General features: G+C 40.0%; 1 protein-coding gene across 5 annotated transcripts; it reads right to left on the minus strand.

Moving 5' to 3' along the window:
• Positions 1-122: 122 nt before the first annotated feature.
• ASRGL1 (asparaginase and isoaspartyl peptidase 1) lies at positions 123-23745 on the minus strand. Of its 5 annotated transcripts, none has more exons than XM_054821754.1 (7): positions 23580-23745; positions 22091-22333; positions 17425-17567; positions 10272-10426; positions 6009-6127; positions 4029-4139; positions 123-1367 (listed from the first exon to the last, which is right to left on the minus strand). In XM_054821754.1, exons 2-7 carry the CDS (start codon positions 22275-22277, stop codon positions 1132-1134), a joined length of 951 nt encoding a protein of 316 aa, XP_054677729.1. In that variant the 5' UTR covers positions 22278-22333; positions 23580-23745; the 3' UTR covers positions 123-1131. The 5 variants fall into 5 exon arrangements, with proteins under 5 accessions (XP_054677729.1, XP_054677732.1, XP_054677730.1 ...); XM_054821757.1 differs by having other exon boundaries at positions 4029-4091; positions 23580-23725; XM_054821755.1 differs by having other exon boundaries at positions 23540-23707.
• Positions 23746-27113: the final 3368 nt, after the last annotated feature.

Below are 27113 nucleotides of genomic sequence, written 5' to 3' on the forward strand. Positions count from 1 at the left end.
ATGGCATGCAATTATAACATACCAATCTGTCCTCGGAGGAAGCCAGCTAAAATCCATATAGCGATTACACTGTTTTAACACAAAAAAATTATGTAGTTAAGTCAGAAAACAGGAAAAAGAAATTTTGCTTTTAAAAATACAAAATCTTAATGAAGAAACTGTATTAGAGGTAATGCAGAACATCAATTCTCTTTCCAAAAGAAAACATCTCCAGAAAATGTTTCAGACTTCACACAAGAAGCTTATTAAGAGGCAGTTTTTAGTATGGCTTGCTTTTATCACTTGATTTTAGATAATTATTTTTCCAGTTAATCATCATCGCTTGGTCTCATGTTTAGACTTAAAAGGTGCCTATCACCTTTGTCTTTGAGTAGTAAAGATTGCCGGTTTATTTGTATTTATTGAAATCATGACCTTCTTTATTACTACCCCAGATATTAAGTCAATAATATCCTTCCTGTTAACTATCCACACACACTTTGAAGTACTGTAGCTACTTTGTTGTGGTCTCTCTTTTTTAATTGTATGTGTGATGCCAATGAATGGAATAAAGTAGGACTCTTTAGAAAGAACCACATTTCCCATCTCTGGAGAAAAGTTATTTTCTTTACTTCATTATTATTTCCCCATGACAGTTACCTCAAGCTTGTGACAATGTAGTTTTAACTCTTCGCTGCTGTTTGGTGGTATTTCACTGACAGCACTTTGCTATCACGGGATGACTGCTCAAAAGACTGGAAAGCGATGCAATTGTCAAAATTCAGTTTTTAATTAATATCTCAAATCATGCTGGCAGCAGTCACTGAGAATAGGCATGGAAAGGAATTCCTCTAATACCGAACCTCAGGCTCCCTTTAACGTAGGATTAAGGCATACTAACCAAGAAATCTACTGACCATTCACTTTCTTATCCAGAAAAGGAGGACCTCCTGACTTCTTGAAAGTATTAATAAGCACTATGCATGTAACGATGACCACTGAAGAACTATGCCCAGACTTCATTCTGACTGTGAATGTGGCAATGCCTGTGAACCAGAGAGCACAGATCTTTCAGAAAGATGAAATCAACTTAATTGTCCTCCAGCAAAAACTGGAGATCTTCATTCCTCCTCAGTCGATGTTTCTTCATTCTCAGAATCCCTCACTTTCAGATATAAGTGCTTCATCAACAGGTTTTGTATCCCTCTCCCCAGCATAAATCCCATAATGCAGCTGGTCATCCTTTACAGTAGCCCAGGACATCTGCTTGGTGGAGAACCTTGCTGCCCACTCTCCTGAATTGTTAACAACAATAACACCCCCCAATCCCCCGACGCGTGTCTTCATGTACTCTAATGCAGTGTCAGCAGCCATCTCTGGTGACATTCCTGAAAAGAAGAACACAATAACTTCATGGTATCTGTCCTGAAATAAGTTTTAAAACTCCTTTCAGGTTTCACCCTTCCCCACGGACTCAGCCAAATCTAATTCCTCCTTCAACTAAATCGGGAAGAAATTTCCAGTGTAGCAAAAGAACCATTTACAGGAATGCTCTGGACAGTTGTTAATAGCTGCTATGGTCTGGTGCTGCTACAAAGACAGGATTTAAATAGCTTCAGGTTGTAATTAAGTTTCAATGTTTGATATAAAACAACTCATCAACTCTATGTTTAAGACACAACATTTGAAGGGAAAAATGCCAATTTGCAAGCTTTCAATCAAAGGTTTGTCATAAGCTAGGTCTAAAGCACTTAAAATTTGAGAAAAAAACCCCAACCAAAACCCCAACACATTAAAACAATAAAAATTTCAGTCATCATCTATGCTCCAAGTCCACTGGCTGCAACAGAGCTCAAAGCACGCGCTTTACATTGTCATAATTTATCAAAAGCAGACATCAGCATTACTCTTCCTGAAACTTCTGAAAGTATCAGGCAAGATGACTGCTCAATGTACTAGACATCAAAGAAAGGACCAGCAAAGCAACTTTATCTTTTCATTACACTTAATTCACATTAACAGGAATATTTTTTGAACAAATCAAAGTTAATGTGTACATCATACACACAGGCCTGTAATAGCTGCAGAATGTTTGTCCGCTACAAGTCTGAATATATATTCAGGAATGCGGTTAGCTTGGCCTAATTGTTCTAAGATATATACCATCAGTAATGTTATGCAGCTTAAGTTGCAGAACAAAAACTGACCTTCATGCCTTCCTTGCAAATTTTGAGTTAAAACCAAACAAAACCACCAGAGTCAGAATTATTCACAGCACTGGTGACTGACAGGATAAAGCTCCTTTCTCTGACGTTACGGGTGACACTGACTATTCAAGTCAGTGGCACCGACTTCAAAGGGTCAGTATTTCGCTGTTTGATTTTTCATCAAGACAACAGCTGCCACCATAAGACAGAGATTCCAACAGCTGTTAAGAATGGCAAAGCAATTCACTCCTGAAATATGAAAGTAAATTGTGCAGCACTGGTCCAAAAGAAGATATTTACTATGTGAATTACTGAATAGCTGAACAGAATTATGAAAGAGCTCTGTAATTATTCTTAAATATGCAACTTCAGTTGACTGTTCAAGGACTCAAGAAGTTATAATAACTTGAGGGTTTGTTTTCAGCACCTTCATGGAAACATGGGGGGAAAAAAAAAAATCTATTGCTGAGGTATTTTCCTGGTAGCTGAGTTATACTTCTGGGCAGGATGAATGAAGGTAGAGCAAGCACGGGCAGGGTGAACAAGTGCAAACCAATTAAACATGCACACATGTGGGTTCATTTTGGTTTTTCTTTTTCTCTCTTTTTTTTTTTTAAACTTTTTAATCTGAGCCTCATTTGCCTTTTGTACTGATTTATCACAAGCCAGATAACTGCTACCAATGGATAGGTTTTGCAATGCAGTTAACTTCAAGCCAGAGAAGAAACTGGTTTACACAGTTTAGACTAAATAGAGCTTAGAAGCCCATTCACAAATTGAATGGCTAGGGACATAATATAGAGAGTAAGGGGAGATCATAATGTGTTAGAGCTTTGGGAAATATTCTGTAGGTTGTATTTTATTCTGAAACTATCAGATCAGCCAAGAGATTTAAAGAGAAATGCACCCATTATATGCAAACAACTCTATAAAGAATAACAAAAATATTCTCAGCTGTTACTCATCTCTCCACTTACTGCTTCTCCTATGAAAATGTAAATTGAAAGTTTTCCAACTACTTCCAGCTCGGTTGATCTCAAAGCAAGTTACACTGTACTGCCCAAAAGCTATGACTTTCTAAAAATAATGGTGATATCTATATTAATGGTTCTTCAACTGCATGCAATACAAGTATGTTGTCTGGCTATGCTTACAGGCTGTAATATAATCAAGGGTTTAGATGACAGCCTAACTCATGAAGGTAAAACTCCAAAGGGTCATCCCACAGTCAGATTATATTACAGTCACATAAGACATACTGTGTCAGCTGTTTACCACATACCCACCCAGTCAGTTTAGTATATTTTCCAAAACAAAATGAAAATTTAAATCATAGTTAAAACATCTTAAAAGTATTTCTGTTGCTATAATCAGAGTTGTTAAAATACAGACCTTTACAGTTTATTAGAAAGGTGATATCCTATGCTTTCTTATTTCAGCTCTGATTATTTATCTCTAGCCCTCCCCTACTGCTTCCTTAAATATATCTTGCTTTTACTTGTTTTCTATTTCTTTGTTCATAAAATTTTACTTTAAAATTGGGAAAAAATATTAAAGAGAACTTCTGTTAAACAAGGTAGACAATATCTTTCAATGTACACTGATCTAAAGCATGATTAAACATCAAGCAGCATAGATATTTCTGTCCACTTAAGGCTATTTTAGTTTTATTAATACTTTAGTACTTTCTTTTGTTTTTAAAGAGAGGTGACCCATCCACATACCCCTGGGGAGCAATTCTTCTGACAACTGTTCTAGGGTGATAGTACAAAAACTGAAACCTGTCATGAGGCAATCTTTCCTATCCTCATTATTTCAGCTTAGAGGAAGTTTGGAACATACCTTGCTCCATGTGATAGAGGATCAGTCGGGCTAAGACCACTTTCATAATGCTCTCCCCATGTCCTGTGGTTGAAGCAGCACCAGAACGATTATCAGCATAACCTCCACTTCCTTTCCAGGGAACAACAAAAAAAAAAAAAGGCGGCAATATTCTGTAATACCATTTACAAGCTCTGCATTGTTTAAAATACGTACCCAACATTTCTTCCTAAAGGTCCGGCAGTTTTGTGCACTTCTGGGAGCAAAGTGTCAGTAACTAACTTCTTTCTCATTTCTGTCTCAGTTTGAAAAGAAAAACTGTGTGATCAACAACAGCTGGATGAAGTCAGTTGCCAAGTTATGAGAGGTAGAATAGTAGTGATCTGCTTGTGACAGGAGAAGCAGGAGCAGGCCAACTCTTCACAGGGGTAGGCAAAAATATTTTCTAGAACAGCAAGGGACAGTATATTGAGGATCACCAAGATAGCGATAGGATGCAGAGTGCCAGGTCACACAACATCACCAATTGAGAAGATATGAAGGAAGATCTTGTGAGGACATTGGTGAATTGACCAAAGTTTGAGGGGGACTTATCCACAAGAGCAAAAGCAGATAAGAGATCTGAAAAGCCAGGGCTCTAGTGAAGCACCACAAAGCACCCCTGAAGAATCCTGCAAGTCCTCACCACAAGCAGTGTTTCTTCTGTTGATCTCCTACCCTCCCACCCTGTTTTTTCCCCCCACTCCCATCCCTGTTGTGCTGGCACAGTCCACACCCTGTTCTCCACCAGGCTTCTGCTTGCTCAACACTCATGTTTCTAGCATATCTCCTAAGAAAAATATTTCCCAGGAGCTGGGGAGGAGCATATCACAGCATTATAAACAAGGTACTGGGGGAGGGGAAAGACACATAGAAGAGCAATGAAAGTTTCTTCCCGTCTGTACTTTCTTGATCAGATCAGACCCTTTCAACAGACCCCAATTTACACATGGAAGAACACTGCCACAATCAGTCTGCCAAAGCCCCCTTTCAAAAGGCTCTAATATTTGAACGGACAGCTAGCATTTCTGTATCCAATCCTGCAGATGTCTAGGAAGAGCAAAAGTTGCAAGCAATACCCTCAACAGTGCCCAGTTTCACTTGTCCTTCACAGATGTGTCCCATACTATAGGAGCCCTGAACATGATCTTATGTAAGAGAAGGGTATTTGCAGTCAGAAATGAAGCTGAAGATCACAGTCAAAATGCAGAGGGTACCAAAATATTAGCAACTTAGGGTGCGAGAGAAAGTTAGTATTAGCTCTATAATAATCATGTACTGCTAACAGCAGTGCTATTTGAGTTTGGAACATGTTTTACTAAAAATAATTATTTTCCAAATCCCAACTGTATGGTAGAACCCTGAAGCAATCACATGGCAATTCTGTCCCATGAGAGGAACAAGTCCGGGGAAGGAATTTCAAGTGTCTCTTTATACTTGGATAAGAGATCTCTTAAAATATTTCCTTTATTCCACACTGCACCTATTAGGCTCTGAGGCAGTCTTATCAGGGCTCTCTAAGAACAGGAATTTACTCAAAGTTGCCAGTCATTTTACAATTCTGGCTCACTGATACAACAGTAATTACAATTACACCTACTACTTTAAGTATCAAGAAAACACAAAACCTTACTTGCAACCTGTTTAAGACCAGGTTGGATGAGGCTTTGGGCAACGTGGTCTAGTGGAGGGTGTCCCTGCCCGCAGCAGGGGGCTTGGAACTAGATGATCTTTGAGGTCCCTTCCAACCCAAACCATTCTATGATTCTATGATTCTAATCTCCATGTGTTAAGGAGCTTGAGCTTTGATACATTTGAATGTTAGACCTTAATTTCAGATGTACCAGTATTTACATTTCAATTCACTAATGAAAAGGAGAATTTGTATTACTTCTTTTTTTTTTCTTTTTTTCCTTCTTTAAATGAGATGCCTCCAAAAAAATGAGAGGCAAGACTCCATACCTATGCATGCTGTGTCACCAACACGGCCAATCAGTTTATTAGAGAGTCCTCCAGTGGATGTTGCACAAGCTACATTTCCTTCACGGTCTATAGCAACAGCACCGACTGTTCCAAGGTCTCTGCCAAGAAAAACAGTTCACAAAATTAGGCAGAATTAAAGCATACCTGCCAAAGCATGTTGCATTTATTTTCCAGGTAGCTTTAAAAAAGATTACTGCAAAAAAATTACTGCTCATCATAAAGCTATTTTTTACCATGCTTCTCATTACAAAGCCAACAAGCAATATGCAACAATTCTCATAGCTTTATATTTAATACAGTAGAAAACACTAATTTTTTTTTTTATCTCGCCCCATGACTTGTTTACCTTCATAGCATGGAAACTTCCAACTCAGGGAGAAAAAAAAACGCAAAACCAAAGCACACATGGCAGAAATATTTCTAGCCATCAAAGTTCTGGAGTAGTTTTTTGGCTGTGACACAAAACTTTCCCCTAAAAAGCAACTCAAAGACGCAATAATTGTCTCCTCTGTCTCCACGGGAGGTTAACCGGAATTATTAATGACAATGCACGTAAACGAATGAATACAGAAAAGGAGAGTAATGTTATGAATGCACTGAATCATTTCCTTCCGGTTCCTCCTCTTTCCTCTTCCTTATCCCCTTAAATGTTTGAATGCCACAAAAAGAAGTTATTTATGTGCCTTTCAACTAGTATTGTTCACAATGCATCATTAATACGTATTTTTGTCCTTGGACTCTGTAGCTAAGCAATCTTGAGGTTTAAATCACTTGGCCAGTAGAATCTGTTGAAACCACACATCAGCGTAAAAATCTTCCATGCACTGAAGAAAATAGAAGTCTCAACTACTGCTTTATTTCTTCAGCACAAAAAAGTCATCTATAATAGGCTGCTTAAAATATATGCGTGTATTCGTACTCAAAGAAAAAAGGCCACTGTAACTTACTGTAACAGTTGCTGCACTGAGAAGCAAGCCATTACTGAGAAGCAACAGTTTGAGTATCCACATATTCCAGTCTTGGCAATTCATGTAGGAACATAAACCAGAATCTGCCTAGGAGAGGTATACCAAAAAAATCTAAATCCCTCCACACAGGAAAAGAATTTGTAACAATCCTGCAAGGAACTGCCCAAGAGGCGACAAACAGGAATACTTTTGGAAGTTGCCTGGGCACTGGTGAGAGTCTCTCTATAGCCTCACAAAATCTGAGCTAATTAAGTCAGACAAAGTCTTTATGTATCATAAAACCCACAGTCAATTTCTCAGAGAACCAACTTCCTGTTCCCTCCTGCTTATGTAAAATATCATACTGTCAGTCTCTACACTTCATTCACAGCAATTCAAAGTTGACGGATGAATCACAGGCCTTACAAACTGCTCTGACATTTATGTGGAGATGGACCTCATCTCAAACTGATATGATGGTGCAGATGGGCTTCCCACCCATCCATCTGTTACAAATGATTTGCTGAGAAGAATATTAGTAAATTCAGTACTCCCTTGCACACTCATATGGCACCCTTCAACAACTAAAGTTAGATCCTCCTGAGAAATTAAGAAAGGTGCATCCAGATGTACGTTTTCCTGGGTATGTATTTACCTTAAGCAACTGTCAGAATAATGAAAGCACACAGATCACATATGGAACAGCTGTCTGTTTAGGTAAAAGATCTAAATCAGCGATAACAAATTGCATGTGTCCGACATACCTTATCTGTGGTAGAGCAAACAGACATCTATATTCTATTTCTTACTGTCCCTTTAAACTTTTTTATTGCTTCAGTGTCACATGTTTTCTTTGTTCATCTTTAGAACAAAGGCAAAGAAGATATAAACAAGCTGTTGCATAGCTGGTTGACTCAGAAACATTACCAAGGCATGCAAAACTGTCTAAGTAGAGATATCATATTATAATAACTCGTTAGTTAGTGACAGTAGTAAGAATCTCAACAAGCACCTGTACTATACTGGGGATGCTATTAGTAGTAATGATTTTGTTCAATCAAGAATTACTCTTATGTACTAGATGTACTGTGATACAGAATGGTTCACTTGCATTTGTTCATTCCCTTTGGTCTAAAACTTTCATTATCCAGTACCCATGAAGTCACACGTACTTTTCTGTCCCCATTCAACTAATAAAGCATCTGCTATTTTTCTCTTCGCATGGCATCAGAAGTAGGGTTTCCTGTCAAATGCTGTCAGGGTCCTTTTAATTAATACCTCCTCAAGTTACTCTTGCACTGTGATTCACAAAGGGACTAGTAGCCCATCTACTACCTTACTCAACCCCCTTTCTGTGGAGTTCTCAGGCAATCTCCAGCAATTCTTGACAAGGGTATGGTTAGAATCCTTTGAGTGAGTGACTGAAAATAAACCAAACCACACCTTATTCTCAGCAAAAGGTGTACGAGATGCCATGTGGTACATGCAATGGAATCACAGGCTTTTAACATAAGTGAATGCAGGCTTCTAACCAGTAGAAAAGAAACGTGTCTCTTCTGGAGACACCAAACTTTGCTTGGAAAGCTGTGACATTGTTAGAAGCAGAGGACTGGAAGTAAAGTACACACCAACCTGCAAATTCCCAGTATGATCTGGTATTACGTTGCCTCTGACTAATACTACTTCACCTTCTGCCTGTTTGCCTCAGGCAAGTTTCTGCACAATCACTATGGACGTAACAGGGAAAAAGAACATTCCACGTATGATACAGGAACAAATGGGTTTGCATTAAAAAAGACCTGTTTTCAACATTGTGAATTTGTGCTGATGTTTTGGGCAGTGGTTGTCAGAAAAAGAGCAGCGTGGCTGAGACAAGAAAAAGTCTCGAGCCCTTCAGAAATACATAAGCTGCCTATTATCAGATATTCCAGAACAAGACAATGCTGAAATTGAAGATGCCTAACACTGTTATAAGAAAGAAAATAATTAAGCAGTTATAAACAATGAATAGAGACTCAGATGCCATGCCATTCCAACTTACATATTCAGGAGACCAAGCGGCAGTAGGAGCTACACCATCCTCAGAATTCTTTGCGATGAATTATAATACACACAGTCCTTGGATAGACCAAGGATCAAAAGAAAACTTCTGTTGGATACAAGACAAACTACAACTGAGACCTTATGGTCAGGGAACAACTTCACTTTGTTTACAAGACCATATTTACACTTGTCTCATGAATTTGTTTTTCCTTCTAGCAATTTACTGAAAGTAACATATAGCTTGTAGTTTATAGCCTCATTTCATGGACTTTAATTAACGCACCCACAGAAGAAATTTCCTCCTTTTGATCTACGAATTCTTCAGCTCTGCTTCTGTCATTACTACTATTTCACAGAAGAGATTAATAACATGTAATACAGCATTTATGTAGTGTAATACAGGGTTTTCCTATGCCACAACCATTGACATACAAGTAGAAGCTCAAAACAATTTAGTATTTATGCCTACCTCACAGGCATAAAAAACATTTTTGACATCTGGTGACTTTCCTTCCTTTCCTGTCCACTTCACCTTCCTCTCTACCTTATATGACACTTGCTTATTTTTAAGTGACTTTCGTTTTGCTGTTGCGCAATACCATCCAGTAGCATGTCTTTTCACACCACTACACTAAACTTGGTCAATTTTTTCATTCTTATCTACAGTAACCAACAGCCACAATCAGCACTCAGAAGGAGTTACTGGTCAAAATCTGGTATTGTTTATCTACCTAATCCAATTTAAAGACAAATCTGATAATCTACTCAACCAAGATCAGCTTTTTTTTTTTTCATGGGCTTGTTTTAAAATGTGGACTAGAGATTTTTTTAAAATCACAGTTCCTCCACATAAAAGAACTATACAAAGTGATGCCTGCTGTTTGTTAAAGCTGTTCTATGCACTTCAATAACTGGTGATTTTAAGAGCAGTAACAAGTTCTAACTTTGTCCTCCATTAATACCACAAAACCTATGCTATGTCAAAATGACCGACAATCTTCTTAAGCATCAACACATTTGTTCAGGTTTGTTCCAGTCACAGTTGAGCAAATTCATTGAAAGCTTGATTTTTTTCATTACTTTCACTGAGGACATACTGTGAAGACTGTACCAAACCACGTAACACTCAGAACTGAAGTATTCTCAAGTCCCGATACAGGCCTTCAAACTTTGTTGGTTTTGTTTTTTAACTGATAGCACAAATTAAATTACCTGAATTTAAAAAGAAAAAAATATTTTACAAAAACCCTACTTCTGAAACTCTTGAGGGTTGGAATCTGGCTCAAGGTTCTTCTTCCATCTCTCCCGGGATCTCTCGGTTATAAGTTTCTCCCCTGGAGTCTCAGGAATACCCATGGCCTGAGCAAACAGGTGTGCACCATGGTCAGTGAGCAGCATGTGCTTTGTCTGCAAAAGACAGACAAAAGATTCATTGGCAATTCTTGCTTTGTCTTGTACTGAGCAGTTTTGTATAATCACTCTTTATTTTCAGAAGTAGCCACACAAAGAAAAGCCCAAATTTTGTCTCATTTATAAGCTTTCTAGATTTCTATGCCTATACCCACTTCCACTAGCTGAAAAAAATTTCAGCTCTCCAAAACACAGGTACAAACTTTCATTATTAGTAGGAAAGAACTGCATTTATCTATGTAATACTTACTATAATTGGAAAAGGAAAATTTGTAAATTTGCTCTTTTGCTAATTTGCATGCAACTTTGTATTGGGTTTGGCTGAGATGGAGTTAATTTTCCCCACAGCAGCCCTCATAGTGCTGTGCTGTGTATTGGTAGCAAGCAAGGTGTTGGTAACACACCAGGGTTTTGGCTACTACTGAGCAGTGCTGGCACAGCATCAAGGCTGTCTCTCCAACATTTCTTTCCCCTCCCTCAGCAGCAGGCTGGGGGTGGGCAAGATCTTGGGAGGAGACACAGCCAGGACAGCTGACCCAAACTGACCAAAGGGATATCCTATACCGTATGACGTCTGCTCAGCAATAAGAAGCTGAGAGATAGTGGGAGGAACAGGGAGGGGACATGCGTTTTTTTTTATGCTTGTCTTCCGGAGTAAGGAGTACGCGTACTGAAGCCCTGCTTCCCAGGAAGTAGCCGGACATCGCCTGCTGATGGGAAGTAGAAAATAATCTTTTGCTTTTCTGCTGTGCACGGCCTTTTGCTTTTGCTACATTAAACTGCCTTTATCTTGACCCATGAGTTTGGGGGTTGTTTTTTCCATCTTAATTTTCTCCCCTCCCTGCCTTGCTGAGGAGGGGAGTGATGCAGCGGTTTGGTGGACACCTGGCAACCAGCCGAGGTTAAACCACCACAGTCCTATGCACTGTTGCCAGTCAACCACCAAATCACCGCTTAACTGTTTTGTACTTGGAAGAATGGTAAATAAATTCCTGTTCTGTTTGAAGGTATTACACCTCATAAAATAACCCCAAAATGTAAATCTAATACACTAAAGTGTTTCTTAGCATCAGCTGAACCATTTTGTATTAAATACTTCCTTCAACTAGCTGCTACTCTTATAGACCTAGAATTTCAAATTTAAGAACAGAGTATTGTTCTCACAGGTTTGACATAAAATGTTTGCTCTAACAACATCTGCAGAAGCTCTCTTTTGACTCCTCTATTTAGCAAAGCACTTAGACCAGATTTTAAGTCAACAGCCTTAGTTAATTCCATGCTTCAAAGTCCGTACAGCTTGGTTAATTCCCATTTTAGAGAAACTCGCCAGATAAATTTGTTTCATTAAACCTTATACTTTAGTAGGAGCTCTACAATCTGATTTCTTTTTTTTTTTTTTTTTTTTTAATTCTGTGTCCAAAAACAAGCATCAACTTCTTAGACCACTACGAAGCTGTTAATTGCTCATCAGAGCCCAGGAAGGTTTTGGAGGAACAGTAGTCTGACTATACAGCATAGAGCCATTTCAGAGCACAGCAGCTAACTTCACGCAAGCTTTTATGTCCATGCAGCAGCACAGCACACAAGTACTAAAAGGCAGAGGTCCAAAAACTAGAACCACGTGATGCTGGACACAGCAGGCCTGCAGAGCCAAGTAGGAGACCACCGTGGCACATACCCTGCTCTCAGCTTGAAGCGAGGACACCAGAAGTTGGGTATTTCTATGTCACTCCGCATTCTGCAGGACATTTACAGGCTCTAAGCTTCAGACTTTAAGATGCTGCAAACCATCAACTTCTGTTGATTTCTAAAGCAATGACAAGCAATCGCTACCATGACCAACACATAGCACTGCATTGTTTTGAAGGATGTGAGCTGAACCTCTTCCCAAACCACAGATGCTGAGCTCTGTTTCAACCTATTACAGCCTCTGCACTAACCTCTTCAGATGGTTACACAAGCAGGAAACGTGACTACACTTCAGAAACATTCCTGAATGGTCATTCAAACATGTGGTGGCCCTGTGTCCTGGTTTCAGTAAAGACAGTTAATTGTCTTCCTAGCAGCTGGTACAATGCTATGTTTTTGATTTAGCATGAGAATAATGTTGATAACACACTGATGTTTTTAGTCATCGCCAAGCAGTCAAGGGCTTTTCTGCTTTTCATACCACCCCACCAGCGAGGAGGCTGAGGGTGCACAAGGACTTGGGAGGGGACACAGCCGGGACAGCTGACCCCAGCTGACCAAAGGGATATCCCATACCATATGACATCATGCTCAGCATATAAAGCTGGGGGAAGAAGAGGGAAGGGGAGGGACTTTCAGAGCGACAGCATTTGTCTTCCCAAGTAACTGTTACGCCTGATGGAGCCCTGCTTTCCTGGAGATGGCTGAACACCTGCCTGCCCCTGGGAAGTGGTGAATGAATTCCTTTATCTCAACCCACAAGTTTTCTCACTTTCACGCCTCAGATTCTCTCCCCCATCCTGCCAGGGGGGGAGTGAGCGAGGGGCTGCATGGGGCTTTGCTGTCTGCTGGGGCAAAACCATGACACCTTGACATCAAAGATGTTTGACAATTTAAATGTCCTTTTATTGACAAAATTAAGTCCTCAGTTCTTGACAGTACTGCTGTAGGGACCAAGAGTAAGGAGGAAGTCCTCTATGTATGTGAAAGAGTGGACAATAGTTTTACATGGTGAGCAATGTTGCCAGACAAAAAAAGACCTACCTATTTCTAACAAAGCCGAAGCCGCCTTCTGACTTGAAAGACAACTTATTTGTGCAATACTGCCCCCCTCTGCCACTAAACCACCAGAAGCGCTCGATCCAATAATTCAAATTGGGTTTGTTGGGGGTGGGGTGGGGGGTGGGGGTTTTTTTTTGTTTAATCTTTAGGAAATACATTGAACTTTTCTTTTGACTTTATCTGTATCAGAAGGCTGTGTCCTCCATCAGTTGCTTTCTTCAGCAATTAAGACTCTATATAATCCTTTAAATAAGTTTAAAAAATTTTAAAGTTTTACTGTAAAAATTGAAGTTATTTCTTAAAACTTTTTCAAAGGGTTGTCTCTCATATGCAGATTCTGATAATATATCCACCTGCCTGAGCTGCACAAACAAGAAATACTTGCATATAGAGGAATAAGCTTCTATGATACCTTTGGGTTTTTTAGTGGGGTTTTTTTTGGGGGGGAGGGGGGTGTTGCTTTTTTTTCCCCCAGTACTCACTGAAAATAAGGTATCTTAAGTAGAAATTTATTTTTTTTCTCTTCAATATATCTTGTTGATCAAAAAAGCTGGTAGAACATTGCCCAACAAGCCAAAGGCATGGTTTTCTGTCTCATTCTACAGTATCATGAATATTGCTAACTTTCTTTAAATGCCTAATTTTTCTGGGACACATTTATACAAAAAGTAATCCAAAAGGACAAAAAAACCCAAAACAAAACCAAAAAGGGTTCCAGAGATCTTACTAACAAACAACAAATGTTGGCAAGTTTAGTTTAATTTCATGGGAAACGAGGAGGAAAAAAAATCCCCCAAATTTCTGCAGCTGGCCTGAAATTCAGACCATCACTGTTCTTCATTTAACAATCCTGGCAGTGCACAGAGCACAGCAAAAATTTGCACCTTTGCCTTGAGAAGTCTATGTTCGAAGCTAAATTCTCCTTTATCTAATGTAAAGAGTTGGATGATAATAGTAGGGGAAAACATATACACAGTTCATGTATACCAATAAATCAGCACTCTAATTTTCACAAGATGCCCATCTAATGAAGTGTTGGGGCTGGGAGGGATTACATGCCCCATTTAAAAAAAACTACAACCAAACCCATTTCTATGTATCATTCTATTTTTGTTCACTACAAACAGGAATAATTCAACAGGAATTTAACTGCTTTCTCAAGGATTTGTTGAATTAATTAGTTAATGTACTAAAAGTCTTCCATTTCTTGAGACTGCCATGTTCAATAGCAGAGCAAGTCATGAATGCAAATTTTTCTGGTGCTCTCCTTTCTTCTACCCCAGGAATTCAGACAAGTTTGAGCCCAGTGAGAAAGTGACAGCACACAGGCTAAATGTGTGCAACAATCTAGAAGAGCTACTCTGGCCACCAGATGGAGCCCATATTGTTCCATAATAGGAATGGAAATACAGAAAATTACAAGCAGGTGGAGAGGGGGTTTTGTTTGTTTGTTTGTTTTTGGGAGCTGCATGTTTCAAAATTAAGGCAATGAGGCATCTCAAAACCACTGGGAAATAAGCATCCTAACATGCTTAGGATCCCAGGAAAACTACAGTCTTATTACCCATGGGTCACAGAGTTCAAAATATTTTTAATTATGCACAGTAAAGCAAAACAAAATACACTCTGAAAAGTACTGTGAAATAGCCTAGGTTGGTGTCCCAAAATTCCTGAACCAAGATGAACAGAAGAGTAACATCAGCTAGTATTCCCATTTACAATACCTGATGGAGAAGCAGCAGAAACTCACCTCAAGATATATCAATCAATTTAGGCCAGTATTTACTTTTGAACTTTGTCATCTACACAGAATTTTTTGCACCTAGGCAACAAGTAATACACTTTACCAAAAAATTTCATTGTTTTAGGGCTATACCATTCCACTCAGTCCTGTAGAGTTGAATTTTATTATTTCCTTTCAAATTTAGCCTCAACATTTTTGAGCATCAGAAGCACCACACAATGACAAGAAAGACCTTATAGTGGACAAGAAAGACAAAGGAGATTTTTTTTGTTTTGGCTTTCTTTTTGTTTTTTTAAAAAACACTTTGGAAAGTTATGTTCTCAAAAAGCAACAGTGTTGTTCTGACTTTACTCTTGCTGACTTAAATGGGACTTTGTCATGGAGGAAAAAAACAAAAAAACCCCCAGTGATTCTGGAATGGGCATTCAGTTCATCTGAACTGAACAATGGACATTAGAACAACAGTATCTACAGTAAAAAAAAAAAAAGCAACATTCCCACCAACCAGAAGACATCTCTCCCCCAACCGTCCACCTACATTTTTGTATTTTGAAAAATTTGGTCTTCTGAAGCTAACAGCTATATATTTTTATTTGTTCTAGCTAACTGACAGAATAAATCCCATGTGAAGGAGCAAAAAGCTTATTCATCACAAGTTTTAACACTGTTTTCTAGTAGACATACATTTTAAAGTTCTGACTTTAAAAGCAGAACTATTCTCCAATTAAGGGCAAAAATAATTCCTATATTCTTTGGAGGCTGTTGAGGACAAATTACATTTCAATCACCTTTATAGATCATCAAAAGAGGTTTTGTTTGCTCAAAAGTCACTTCAAAAGGTTAAAAAAAGCCCATAAACTTTCTTTGTTAATAAGTGTTTTTGCAAACACAAACCGTTTTCAACAACGGGACAGCTGCACCAGCAGGACGAAAAATGTAAACTCCAAAGATAATACAAACTTTTTGATCACTGTCACAGTCTAGTAATGGTAAAACAGATGCACATATCACACAAATGACCTACTCCATCCCGAACCATACCAGTTGCACCATTTCTGAAAAAAGAAAGATGTCAACTGTGGCACGTATTCGAGGGACATCTTAGTGGAGTAAGGTGGGATCAATTTTACGTAGAAGGTCAAGTAATAATAATTTTGCTGCCCTGCTAAGTTTGATTCTCTTGGAAAATCTGTACCGTCACATAGTGCCTATTTTACCTTCTAGCCAACGTTATTCAAGCTAGCCAATGTTATTCCAATCTACAAAAAGGGCGTGAGGGAAGACCCAGGGAACTACGGACCTGTTAGTCTAACCTCAGTTCCTGGAAAAATTATGGAGAAGATTATACTGGGTACTACTGAAAGGCATTTAAGGAATAATGCAATCATCAGACACTGTCAACATGGGTTCACAAAAGGAAAGTCCCGTTTAACTAATTTCATATCCTTCTATGATAAGGTCACCCGCCCAGTGGATGAAGGGAAGGAGGTGGATGTAGTTTTTCTGGATTTTAATAAGGCTTTTGATACTGTCCCTCACAGCATCCTTCTGGACAAGTTGTCCAACTATGGGATGAGCAGGTTCACAGTGCACTGGGTGAAGAACTGGCTGAACAGCAGGGTTCAAAGGGTTGTAGTGAATGGGGCTACATCTGGCTGGCGACTGGTCAGCAGGGGTGTTCCTCAAGGTTCAGTTCTAGGGCCAGTCCTGTTCAATACATTTATCAACAATCTGGATGCAGGAGTTGAAGGCACCATTAGCAAGTTTGCTGATGATACCAAACTGGGAGGTGCTGTTGACTCTCTTGAGGGACAAGATGCCTTGCAGAGGGATCTAGATAGACTGGACCTTTGGGCTACGATTAATGGGATGAAATTTAACAAGTCAAAATAATGGATTCTGCACCTAGGACAGAATAATGCCAGGCACAATTATAAATTGAGAGAGGAGTGGCTGGAGAGCAGCCCTGTAGAAAGGGATATGAGGGTGCTGGTTGATGCAGGCTCAATATCAGCCAGCAGTGTGCCCTGGGAGCCAAGAGAACAAACTGCATCCTGGGGTGCATCAAACACAGTATAACCAGCCGGTCAAGAGGGGTGATTATCCTGCTGTATTCAGTGCTGGTGCGGCCACAAGCAGAATATTCAGTGACAGCATAAAAGCTCTTCAAAAAAACAAGTGAACGAAAAGCCCCCTAAAATCTTGAATGCCAGCTGTGGAGCTATAGAAGATCAACATGTACAGGTCAATTTCTCCTTGAGCATCCAATTGCATGGCAGAACTTATTTTTCCTTGGAATGCTATTTTTAACAAATACCTCTCAAAAAACCCCTTAAAAGTTCTTCATGGTCATGACCATAGTTTCCAAACACTACCATCCATTTCTCCGTTGTTTCCTGATTTAAAGTGCTATACAAACATCATCATTGAGGTATATTAATATACTGGATGAAGTTCTAAGGGAAAAAACGTTTCATATTCAAGGACACATTCAGCATACCTTTTCCATGACAAGTCGAGCGAGTTTTATTGGGTTTGCTATATTTTTAACTGCAGATACTGCTCCAGAGTCTAAATTTTTTCCATCCATGATAATGGCATCCATTTCTACTTCACCTTTTTCATTTAGAACAGATCCACAGCCTAAAGAACAAAAACAAAACAAAAAAGAAATCAGGGAGGAAGGGAAAAAGAAGAAAGTCATTAAGAGTGAACCATCAGGTGATGCAATCATTAGATCTCATCAAACTTTTTCTTTCCCAGTTTGTGTCTGACTTCTTGAAAGCATCTCCTGAGTACAAACAAAACGGCAAAAACACTGCTGAGTATAACCATAAAATCCAGTATAACCATTAACAGAAGTCTCACAGGGTACAACATCTACTTCAAAATTGAAGTTTATTTTTATAAGATGAAAAACACACTTCTAATCCCATCCAAAATGATATACTAGGTACAAAAGTTAAAATGACAATTGTGAACAGAATTCTTTATCACACAGATCACTTCAAGTGCACATAAAACTATTTTACTTTTACAGTTCTTCCAAAGGAGGATACAACGTAACCCAACAATATAGCATAGTGTTCAATCCTATCAACAAATTAATGTCACATAGCATTCCAAGAAACTGCCAAAATTGATGGGGCAGAATAAAAGCGTCCACTCACTCGTGTAACAAATGCTTGAAATAACCAGTTCTCCATTACCAAATAAAACCAGTAGATGAAGGAATTAAAAAAAGAAATCAAGCAATAAAATGTTGGGTAGTTATTTTCTTCTATAATTATCAGTGCTATCACTAACCTAATCGAAAATTAATGAGATACAAAATGAGACAATGCAAATAGGTTCTTTTTTAATAATGCAAATAACTGTATCACAGGGGAATAATCAGTTGTAAGTCATCAAGTGCACAAGCCTTGCTAATAAGGATGGAGAAGATTAAACTTAAAAAGTAAAAAAAACCCAAAACAAAACACGGCAGACTTACACAGTAGCTCAGATAGAAAGACTTGAACATTGTACACAGCTAAACCAGTTTTGGTTTTTTTTTATTTCTGTTAAACCAACATTAAAGCAGGTCAGAAACTACTGTTAATAATTGTTGACATAAGACTTCTATACCAATGTACTTCAGACCTGAATATATGAAGTTAAATCCCCTGTTAGAGGAGACAATAAAATCCTGTAATCTCCAAAACTCCCCCTGCCACACGCAGACATGCCTGAACTCTGCCCCCAAAAAGTTATTTTTTGCCCTGCTCTGACTGCATAAACTATTCCAGAGCTCAGTCCTGTATCATTCACAATGTGCTAATTTCTAGACTACATTGATCTGTGGAAAGCTTACAGGTAACTTCCTTGTGCCACCCATCTTAGCATCATTCTTCCAGCTTCTCCTTTATGCTAGTGTAAGGAATAAGTCTTTGTTTTCTTAGATAAGCCCTGCCATACTCTTTTAGCTTCCTTTGACAAGGTAGGCTCTCTAGCTCACGATCACCAAATTCCCACTTGTACTAGGGTACGCCCTTCTCAAGTATCAGCGACCAGAACCATGGTTCCAGGGGAAGCTCTACCAGCCCACTTCATCACTGCATTAACAGTATCCTATGTCTACTGGACATCCCTCATTGGACACATCTTAGGATTTCCTAAAATTTCCTGAGCAGAACACAGTTGCAGACAGATCCTGCAGTCAAAGGCAGCTTCCTACAAAAGCTTCCTTTTACAGTTGGTGAAGAGAGAGAGACGCCCTCTAAGAACAATTCATCCCACTTCTTTAGAGAGCTGTATTGCCATCCTTTCTCATTCCACTGACCACTGTGAAAGCCTGTACACCATGGCAAGGCTAGATACTAAACTTCAGGTTATCTGAGGTAGGATGAATCCTTCCTTCTGTGGTTAAAGACTGTCTTTTCACCTGCCTTCCAGCACAATGGGTAAGGACTACCTGCCTCTGAGGCCACAGTAACCATTGGCAGCAGCACTGGCGGGGGGGGGGAGTTTGACTCACTTGTGAAGCCAAGGCAGGGAAAAAACCAGACACAACAAAAGACAGAAAATCTAAGGGGACCCAAGTAACAAACGTGTCTGACATTAGCCAAATCACAGCAGAAGGAGCATCACTCCTCACTGAGAGAAGTACTCCTATTCCCTCTATCAACAGATAGATAGAGCTGTCCTCTGTTCTGGAAAGGTCGAGGAGGAAAGAGTGTGCACGGATCACTATAATGACAGTTCTTGTATCTGGAGTATTCACACTGAGCTAGTTAATGCTGCTAGTCAAAGACATCACATGAAGGAAATACAACTAAGGCCACTTTCTCATCACAAGCAGAACTTGATGACTTCATTATATGCTGCAAAAGTCACTGAAATGGTAGTTTTATACAACAGTATAGCTTCCAAGCCCCTCCACCAGGATGTATCTACACAGCATCACTAAACCCCATCATTCAAAAAAGGACACAACTTGATCATTATGCCCATTCTTACCAATCTCTATTGTTGTGTCTTAGCAATGTCTGTGTTTTCCTAGAAAATACTACAGTAAACCTGATTTTTCTTTTCCAAATACCACACAGTGAGTTTTAAACAGCCACTCCAATCAAGGCCCTCTTCACATAGCTTTCAGCTCATTTTTGCCAACTACTGAGAGCAGCTGTATCTAATGAGTGCTAACACAATTAGATGTATCTGTAAGTGATTACCAGACTACTTGCCATTTAGACCATAGTCAAACTTGAACAACAGCTTAAGGCTCAAGTCCACTTTAAGCAAATTTTGCTAAAAATTGCTCATTTAATATACTACAAACAAGGTATAAATATTGTTAGAACAAATTGAAGTAAACACCTTTAGACAAAAAATAATTCAACATATATTTACTCAAGGATAAATGTGACCTTGGACCATGAAAAAGTGTGTCACAAACACATAGTGCACTTTATACATTGAGCAAAATGTTAAGTTATAACTGTGTATCAGTCATTGGATATGGTAGAGTCTGAGGTTCTATCCTCAAATGATACAATAATTTTTAGAGTATACACTGCTCAAAGGTGTCAGTTCAATGGCAGCATGCTATGAGAGAGCATGGCTCAGAAAAAGCAGTATTAGTGACAAGATACCACATAAATGTTAAAAAAACCGCTTGTATGCAAAACACAGAATACTGCTAGTTATTGTGATTCTACTTATCAAGTGCCCAAATGCTTCAGACTGTTGTGTACGAGTTAAATAAATAAGCCTAAACAGATCATTATAAAACTTTCATCACTGAGAGTTACACTGAGCTAAAATATATCTCCCATCTAAATAATTTTCATTTACAGAACCATCAAAACTGGTGTATAAGAAACCAAGCAAGTATGCAATTGTCTATGTGGAATAATTAAGAGATGTAAACAATCTTTAAGCTTAAATTTATATTGAAATTGCTTCCACATTAACATTGGACACCTAATGTTGGGTGGAACATCACTGAAAAAAATGCTTCTCATGAATTAGGATTTTTTTTCCTGAAGTAGCTGGCATTTTTAAAAAGCAAATATAAATTCTCTTGCCAGAGAAGTATTTTGAGACATAACCCAGAAGCATAAAGACAGCCAAAGGCCAAATAGATACTGATTTACTGACCTGAGCAAAACAAAGTCCTAAAGACTAGTAACTAATTTAGAGAACAGGTGAAGAAAAAGTAAAAGTTAAATGCCATCCTGATGTTAATTATATACACACCACACCTTTAAGTCCACTTCATGATTTCAGCTTGAATCATCTAAAAATCAAGTTGTTTAAACCAAGTCAGTAACAATCACTGAAAGTTTCATATGAAGTTAAAGCTCTCGCTTGCTTTCAATTACAAGGTGAGAAAGAACAAGTGAATCTCTGTGAACTAAGTATGCACATAACTAATAGCTATGTTATCTAAACCACTGAACACTCACAGGTCTGTCTTTCCATGTTCGTTCCTAACATATCTCGGTTGGGGTGGGGAAATATTTTCACTGAAATTCATCAGAATAATAAATTTGGGGTCATATGAAAAGGAAAAAAATATTCAGCTATTGACATTAACAGAAATTAACATTAATCATTAGGAAATTCAGTTATGAACTCTTACTGTATAAATTCATGATTCATACACCATTACTACATTACTGCTGTAATATTCTTTACAAAAGCACGAATTGCAATCATTAAGAGAAAAAACACCTAAAATCTCCAAGAACAGTATTCCTCTGCCAATAGGTACAGGTCAAGTGTTAAGGCTTAAACATTGCTGCAAGCTACATTCAAGTGCTTTAAACATTAAATAAAACATATACTCCATTAAGAAGTCCGTATCTTAAAACTGAAGATGCAGCACAGTAACAGAAGATTTACAGAACAGCAATACTGCAGCACAAGAATAAACGGCAGGTATAAAACACTGAAAAATGAGCGAAGAGTAACTCATCTGCCTAAGTGTGGTCACGAGAAACTATGGTACATACCGTACTATTTTATTATACAGAAAAATAAAGTATGTTGTGACACCAGTATTTACTCCACTGCAATGTGCATAATTCAAAGGAAGTGCAAACCAGCATTTTAAGAAGCATCAGGGCAAAACACTTGAAATACATGATGATTCTAAACCCACTTAATTATTGAAAAATTACCTGCATTAAAATGAGGATCATCTTCCATTGATCGTACTGCCTCCTCAACCGCATCTAAGGCACTGCCTCCCTGTTTCAGGATACCATAACCTCGCAGCGCAGCTCTGACTACACCAGCACGACTTCCCTCTTCTCGTTCTTTAAAGATCCGTCCAGCTCCGCCATGTACCACAATGACAGGCTTCATCCTGCCAAAATCCTCCCAAGGCTTTCAGCTGCACACACAGGTTACTTGTAATTAGCCTATTTTGGAAAGAAGAGTCTTTAGCATGTGCTCCCATCTACACGGAGAGAGCCCTCCAGGTTATTTAATAGATAACGGTCAGTTTGACTCCAACCATTTTACCTTTCAGGAAGCTGAGTACTCATGCAAAGGAGCTCCCAACTCAAGCCTCAACTAGAGCAGGCCCCAAGCAACTTGGTGCAACTTTGAGGTCAGCCCTGCTTTGAAGCCCCCTCCAGCCTAAGTTACTCTATGATCTGATGATTTAGCAGGAAGCCTGCCTGGTAGTATCACAAGTTACACAGAAGAAAAAAAAGCATCTGAGTGACTCTTGGTCTTGCTAACTGCTGTTCACATTAGAGGGGTTGCCTCACTGTTTAAATACAGTGATATAACCAGCAATAACAAAAAGCGACTGACCCGACCAGAGTTAAGAGCTGACCGAACTCTACCGCCTGGATTTTAACCCTCTGACCTCTTGCGAAACTTTGTACTTCATGCAGGAAAACAACGCATTCAAACCTTGGAGTCAACAGTTTGTTGTTACTGCTCACGGACTCCTGTGAGCAAAAAAGAGCGTTGCTATGCATCCTTGGTGACAGCAGTCACGTTTTTGTTTCCAGAAAAAGGCAAAGGAGAAGCAGCCTCATCTCCCACCAAAATCTAGGGCACCTTACAGAGGAAACTCTACACAGGAAAACAGTTTGTCAGGGCCAGCTATTTTTAGAGGCTGCAAAGCACAAAATCCATCAGCCTTTCTCTCATCCTATATGCAAACCCTTTACACAGTCTCCCCCCAGTCCTGTGCTATGGACAGTCCGGTCTCTCGCACTCCCGCAGCCTGAGGAGCTGGGGCGCCGGCTCTCGGGGCCGCTGGCCGGGCTGGCAGTGGGAACGCATCGGGTGAAGACCCAGCCCGAGCGGTTCGGGCATCACAGTCCGAGCTGGGGCAGAAACGTCTCCGTTATCACCGAGGATTCCGCGAGCGAGGCCTTTCTCCCAGAGACCATTTGAGTTTTTATTTCAATCAGCAGCTACGCTTTTCCCTCCGCGGGAGTCACAACTCAGCACGGGCTCTCCTCAGCCGCGGATCTCAGCCCTGCCGGGCATCGCAGCAGCGCCTCATGCCGCGGCGGGCCGGGCCTGGCCTGCGCTCCGCCGGGCTGCCGGGCTGCCTGCCTGCCTGCCCGCCCGCTCCCGGCGCCCCCGCGCTTGCTCAGCCTCACCCGCCCTCGCGGAGAGCGAGAGCGCAGGCTTGGAGCCCACCTGCAGCTCTCCGTCCCCACCGCAGCCCGCGGCTGCCGAGCGTGGCGCCCCGGACGCACTCCCGGCCGAGTGCCGGCGGCGGCACGGGGCGGGCCCAGCCCCGGGGGACGCACACCGCGGCGACGGGCGGGCAGCCTTTTCCCCGGCGGCGCTGGTGCAGGCAACCGCCCTCAGTAGACATGGCGCCTTTCATCTGCGCTGAGGGATGCCCACAGTTAAGATGGCGGCCTCCTGCCATTCTCGCCCGGGGCGTTTCCCACACACACGTCGGCAGAGCCCGGGCCGGGCGCTGCTGCCTCAGGGCCGGCGGGAGCGGGCCGCCCTCGACCTGTCTGGCAGCGGGTGCCGCTGCACCGTTCCCCCCTCAGCCACTGGCAGGCGGAGAGCAAGTTCTCTGGCAGCACGCTGCCGTGGAGGGGCCGGGGCAGCGCTGCTGCCGCCGCGCTGTGGAAGGCGATAGCTGCGATGTGACACCACCTCGTCACCCATCACCGCTTGATTTCCCCTCGAGTTAAATTATAAAAATGGCACCTCTCTCCCAAATGGAAACTCAACAGCACATCCCGTGTGCCCATCCTTCCCTTCTCCTCCGACCAGGCCGGGTTATTCCTGTTCCCAAAGCTCAGGCTGCAGGGCCTAAGTTGAAAGGGGCTGTGCGAGACATGACGGGTCCCATCAGTCTGTTCTGGGGTGGCACGGACCTGGTGAGGGTAAGTTGTATGTGGCCATGCTGATCCCAAAGAGACAGCAAAGGCAAGAAATAAGCTTGCTATTTATTATTAATATTGTTTTAATTATAGGCTGCTGGTGGAATGAACAGTTGTTTGCTATAAAAAGAGCTATTAAAGAAAGTTCTTGAAAAGGAAAAATATTTGTAAAATAGAGTTCATAAAATAAATTCCAAAGTTCCTTCCCTTTGCAGTAGAAAATAAAAATTTTTCAAAATTTATACAAACTCTATCCCGCAAGCAGCCAGCCTTCGTCCCTGACCATTCCTGTTTAGCCCATCACCTCTTCGCTGCTTTTTTCTCCATTTTGTTGCTCTAGGCTAGGCTGCAGGAAGAGCAGTGAATGCCATCCGTCTGCTGTGGCCACACGAGGCATCAAGGTGACACCGTTGTGCAAATGGACAAGGGTTTACGGCAATGTGCAGTCACTCAATGTAAGATCTGTTTTGAATCTGAAGGTTGGTTTGAAATGGATTAGTGTGGTTTAATTAAAAGGAACTACTCTGGATGGTTTTTTGTTGTCACTGATGGGATCAACAAAGAGGAACTTAAATTTCGTATGTGAATTACTTGAGAATACTGTTTGTTTTTACAGAATATTTATCTTGCTTTCAGAGGTAGTGTCAAAACAGGAAAATGAGGAAACTGATACTAGGTAGATTAAGTAGTTTAGAAGAATTATTTCAGTTGTTTGCATATACAGCTGAACGCTAAATTTATATAGTAACCTTAAGTTAAAATTTCAATATTAGTCTAACATTGTTACAATTCAACAAAACAAGCGTGTGACTTGACAGAACTGGAATAATCTGTTTCTACATCAGTTATCTACCTTAAGCCCTCTTTGGCTGCCGCCTTTGCCATTGTGGTCAAATCATTTTATGTTCTTTTAAAAATGTTGTAAAGCTTCTCATAACTTACTGGAAAGTATTATTTTCAGTTTTATAAATATTATGTAGTTTTTTAAAATCAACATATTGAATTGCATATTGGGAATCTGTCCTAAAGCTGTATAAACTGTTTGGATAATTTTTAAATAATTACTGTAGAAACCTATTGATTTAATTCTTGTTAATTTTCTTAAGCGAGCTTTGCATATTATAATTGCCGGAGAAGCAAATTTAAAAATATACAGAATAAATTAGTTCTTTTGCATGTGCAGCCTAGTGGAGATTAGCTTTCCTGCTTGTAAGCTGCATGTGCTATACCTGAAAGAGGTGAGAATGTGTTACCACAGGTGAGTGAGGGCTAGAGGGCTGCAGCAGGGAAGAAAGCAATCTTGTCACATGTGGATAGGGAACATGTGTGTGCAAGAATAGTCTGATGTTGTTGAGTCTACTCTGCATCTCAGATGACTAAAATACATCTGTAATCGTGCCTTCTGTTTTCCTGGAGAACCCATATAATTAAGGGCATGCCTTCCTGCTTGTAGAAGAAGAATTCACCTAGAATCTCATTGAAAATTTAATTTTAGGAACCAGCAAAGAAAGTAAAATATATTGTAAAAGTAACTGTTTTAATGCATATGCATAATAAATCTTTTTTTTTTGAGTAAATGTTTATGTAGCAACTTGTCTGTTATCCATAAACTATTTTAAAATCTTCAAAACATGATGTAGAACAGAAAGTAGTGTTCTGTCTTTTATTACTTGGATTGTAGGAGCATGCAGAGCTGATCAAGGCTAAGGCTGCACGAGCAAGTGTCATAAGCATGCAGAAACACAATACTAATTCAAAAAGTCTGCAGACTTGGGTCTTTTTATATTAGGCAGAACTGTCATATGGAGATCACTGCGGCATTAGGATGCTTAGGTCATGCTCTGCAAAAACTTATGCATGTTGAATAACTTCATTCATGTGCACAGTTTGATTAAATCTGTAAACCATTTCTTACCATATTCTTAGGGCAGAGTATGCTACCATTTAGAGAAGCTGGAAAAACCAGTTCCTCTGAGAATCAGTTTAATTTTTTTATGTAAATTGCAATATTTCTTAAACTTACTTTGAGTTAAGATCAGCAGTGAAATGTGCAGCAGTAAGACCGAAAATGGTAGATGTGGTATTCACTAAAACATACATGTGATCAACTCAAATTCATTAATAAGTTGTATGTGAATAGTTTAGCTGGAAATATTTTCTTGGGTGGAGGGGCTAGAATCACCAATGGTAATGATGTTTTCTCCCCTTCTGCCCAGAAGTGAGATTAGATTGGAGTTGGGTTCATTTTCCTGCTTTGAGAAGATTTTAACCCCGGAACTCAACTGTCCTTCATGTACCAGATCGTCCCAAACAAGAAGTTAACAGCATCTTCTTGCTCCCAGTATTTAAGTATTTCATACACAGTGGGATGGTCCTACCAGAGAGACAGAAGTAGGCGGCTCTCTGAGAAACCTGTGTGCTGGGGTAGAAGGCAAAGCAGCATGCAACGCAGTTCTCATGGGAAATCCCAGTTCAGATCCTAGTTTGGAATCGAGCACAGAGAGGGTTTGGCTAGTTTTCAAAGCTAAAGTATAAAACTGGTCCTGGTGATTCCAGTTTCTGTGTCATGTGTATTTACTCAGAATTTATCAGTATTTATCAGCCTTGTGCTCTGCTGAAGGTGCATTCAAGGTGAGTGTCCTAAGCACAAGGCAATCAGACTGCAACATGGATGACAGGCAGAGACTAAAACCAGAACTTTTTCCTTTCCTTTTCTTCCTGTTGTTATAAGAGCCCTGAAACCATGTTGCATTTTTGTCACTGCACATCGGAAAAAACATGTTCATCTATCACCTCTGTGCTTTTGAAGTCCCTCCCACAGCCTGTG

Source organism: Grus americana, chromosome 3, assembly GCF_028858705.1.
Source record: "Grus americana isolate bGruAme1 chromosome 3, bGruAme1.mat, whole genome shotgun sequence".
NCBI classification, from domain to species: Eukaryota; Metazoa; Chordata; class Aves; order Gruiformes; family Gruidae; genus Grus; species Grus americana.

Coding starts and splice junctions, on each gene's coding strand:
- ASRGL1 (XM_054821754.1), bottom strand. CDS start 22,277: ATGAAGCCTGTCATTGTGGTACATGGCGGAGCTGGACGGATCTTTAAA. Junction 10,427..17,424: donor CTCGACTTGTCATGGAAAAG/GTATGCTGAATG, acceptor TGTCTTTTGCAG/ACAAAGCACATGCTGCTCAC. Junction 1,368..4,028: donor CCTCTATCACATGGAGCAAG/GTATGTTCCAAA, acceptor TCTTCTTTTCAG/GAATGTCACCAGAGATGGCT.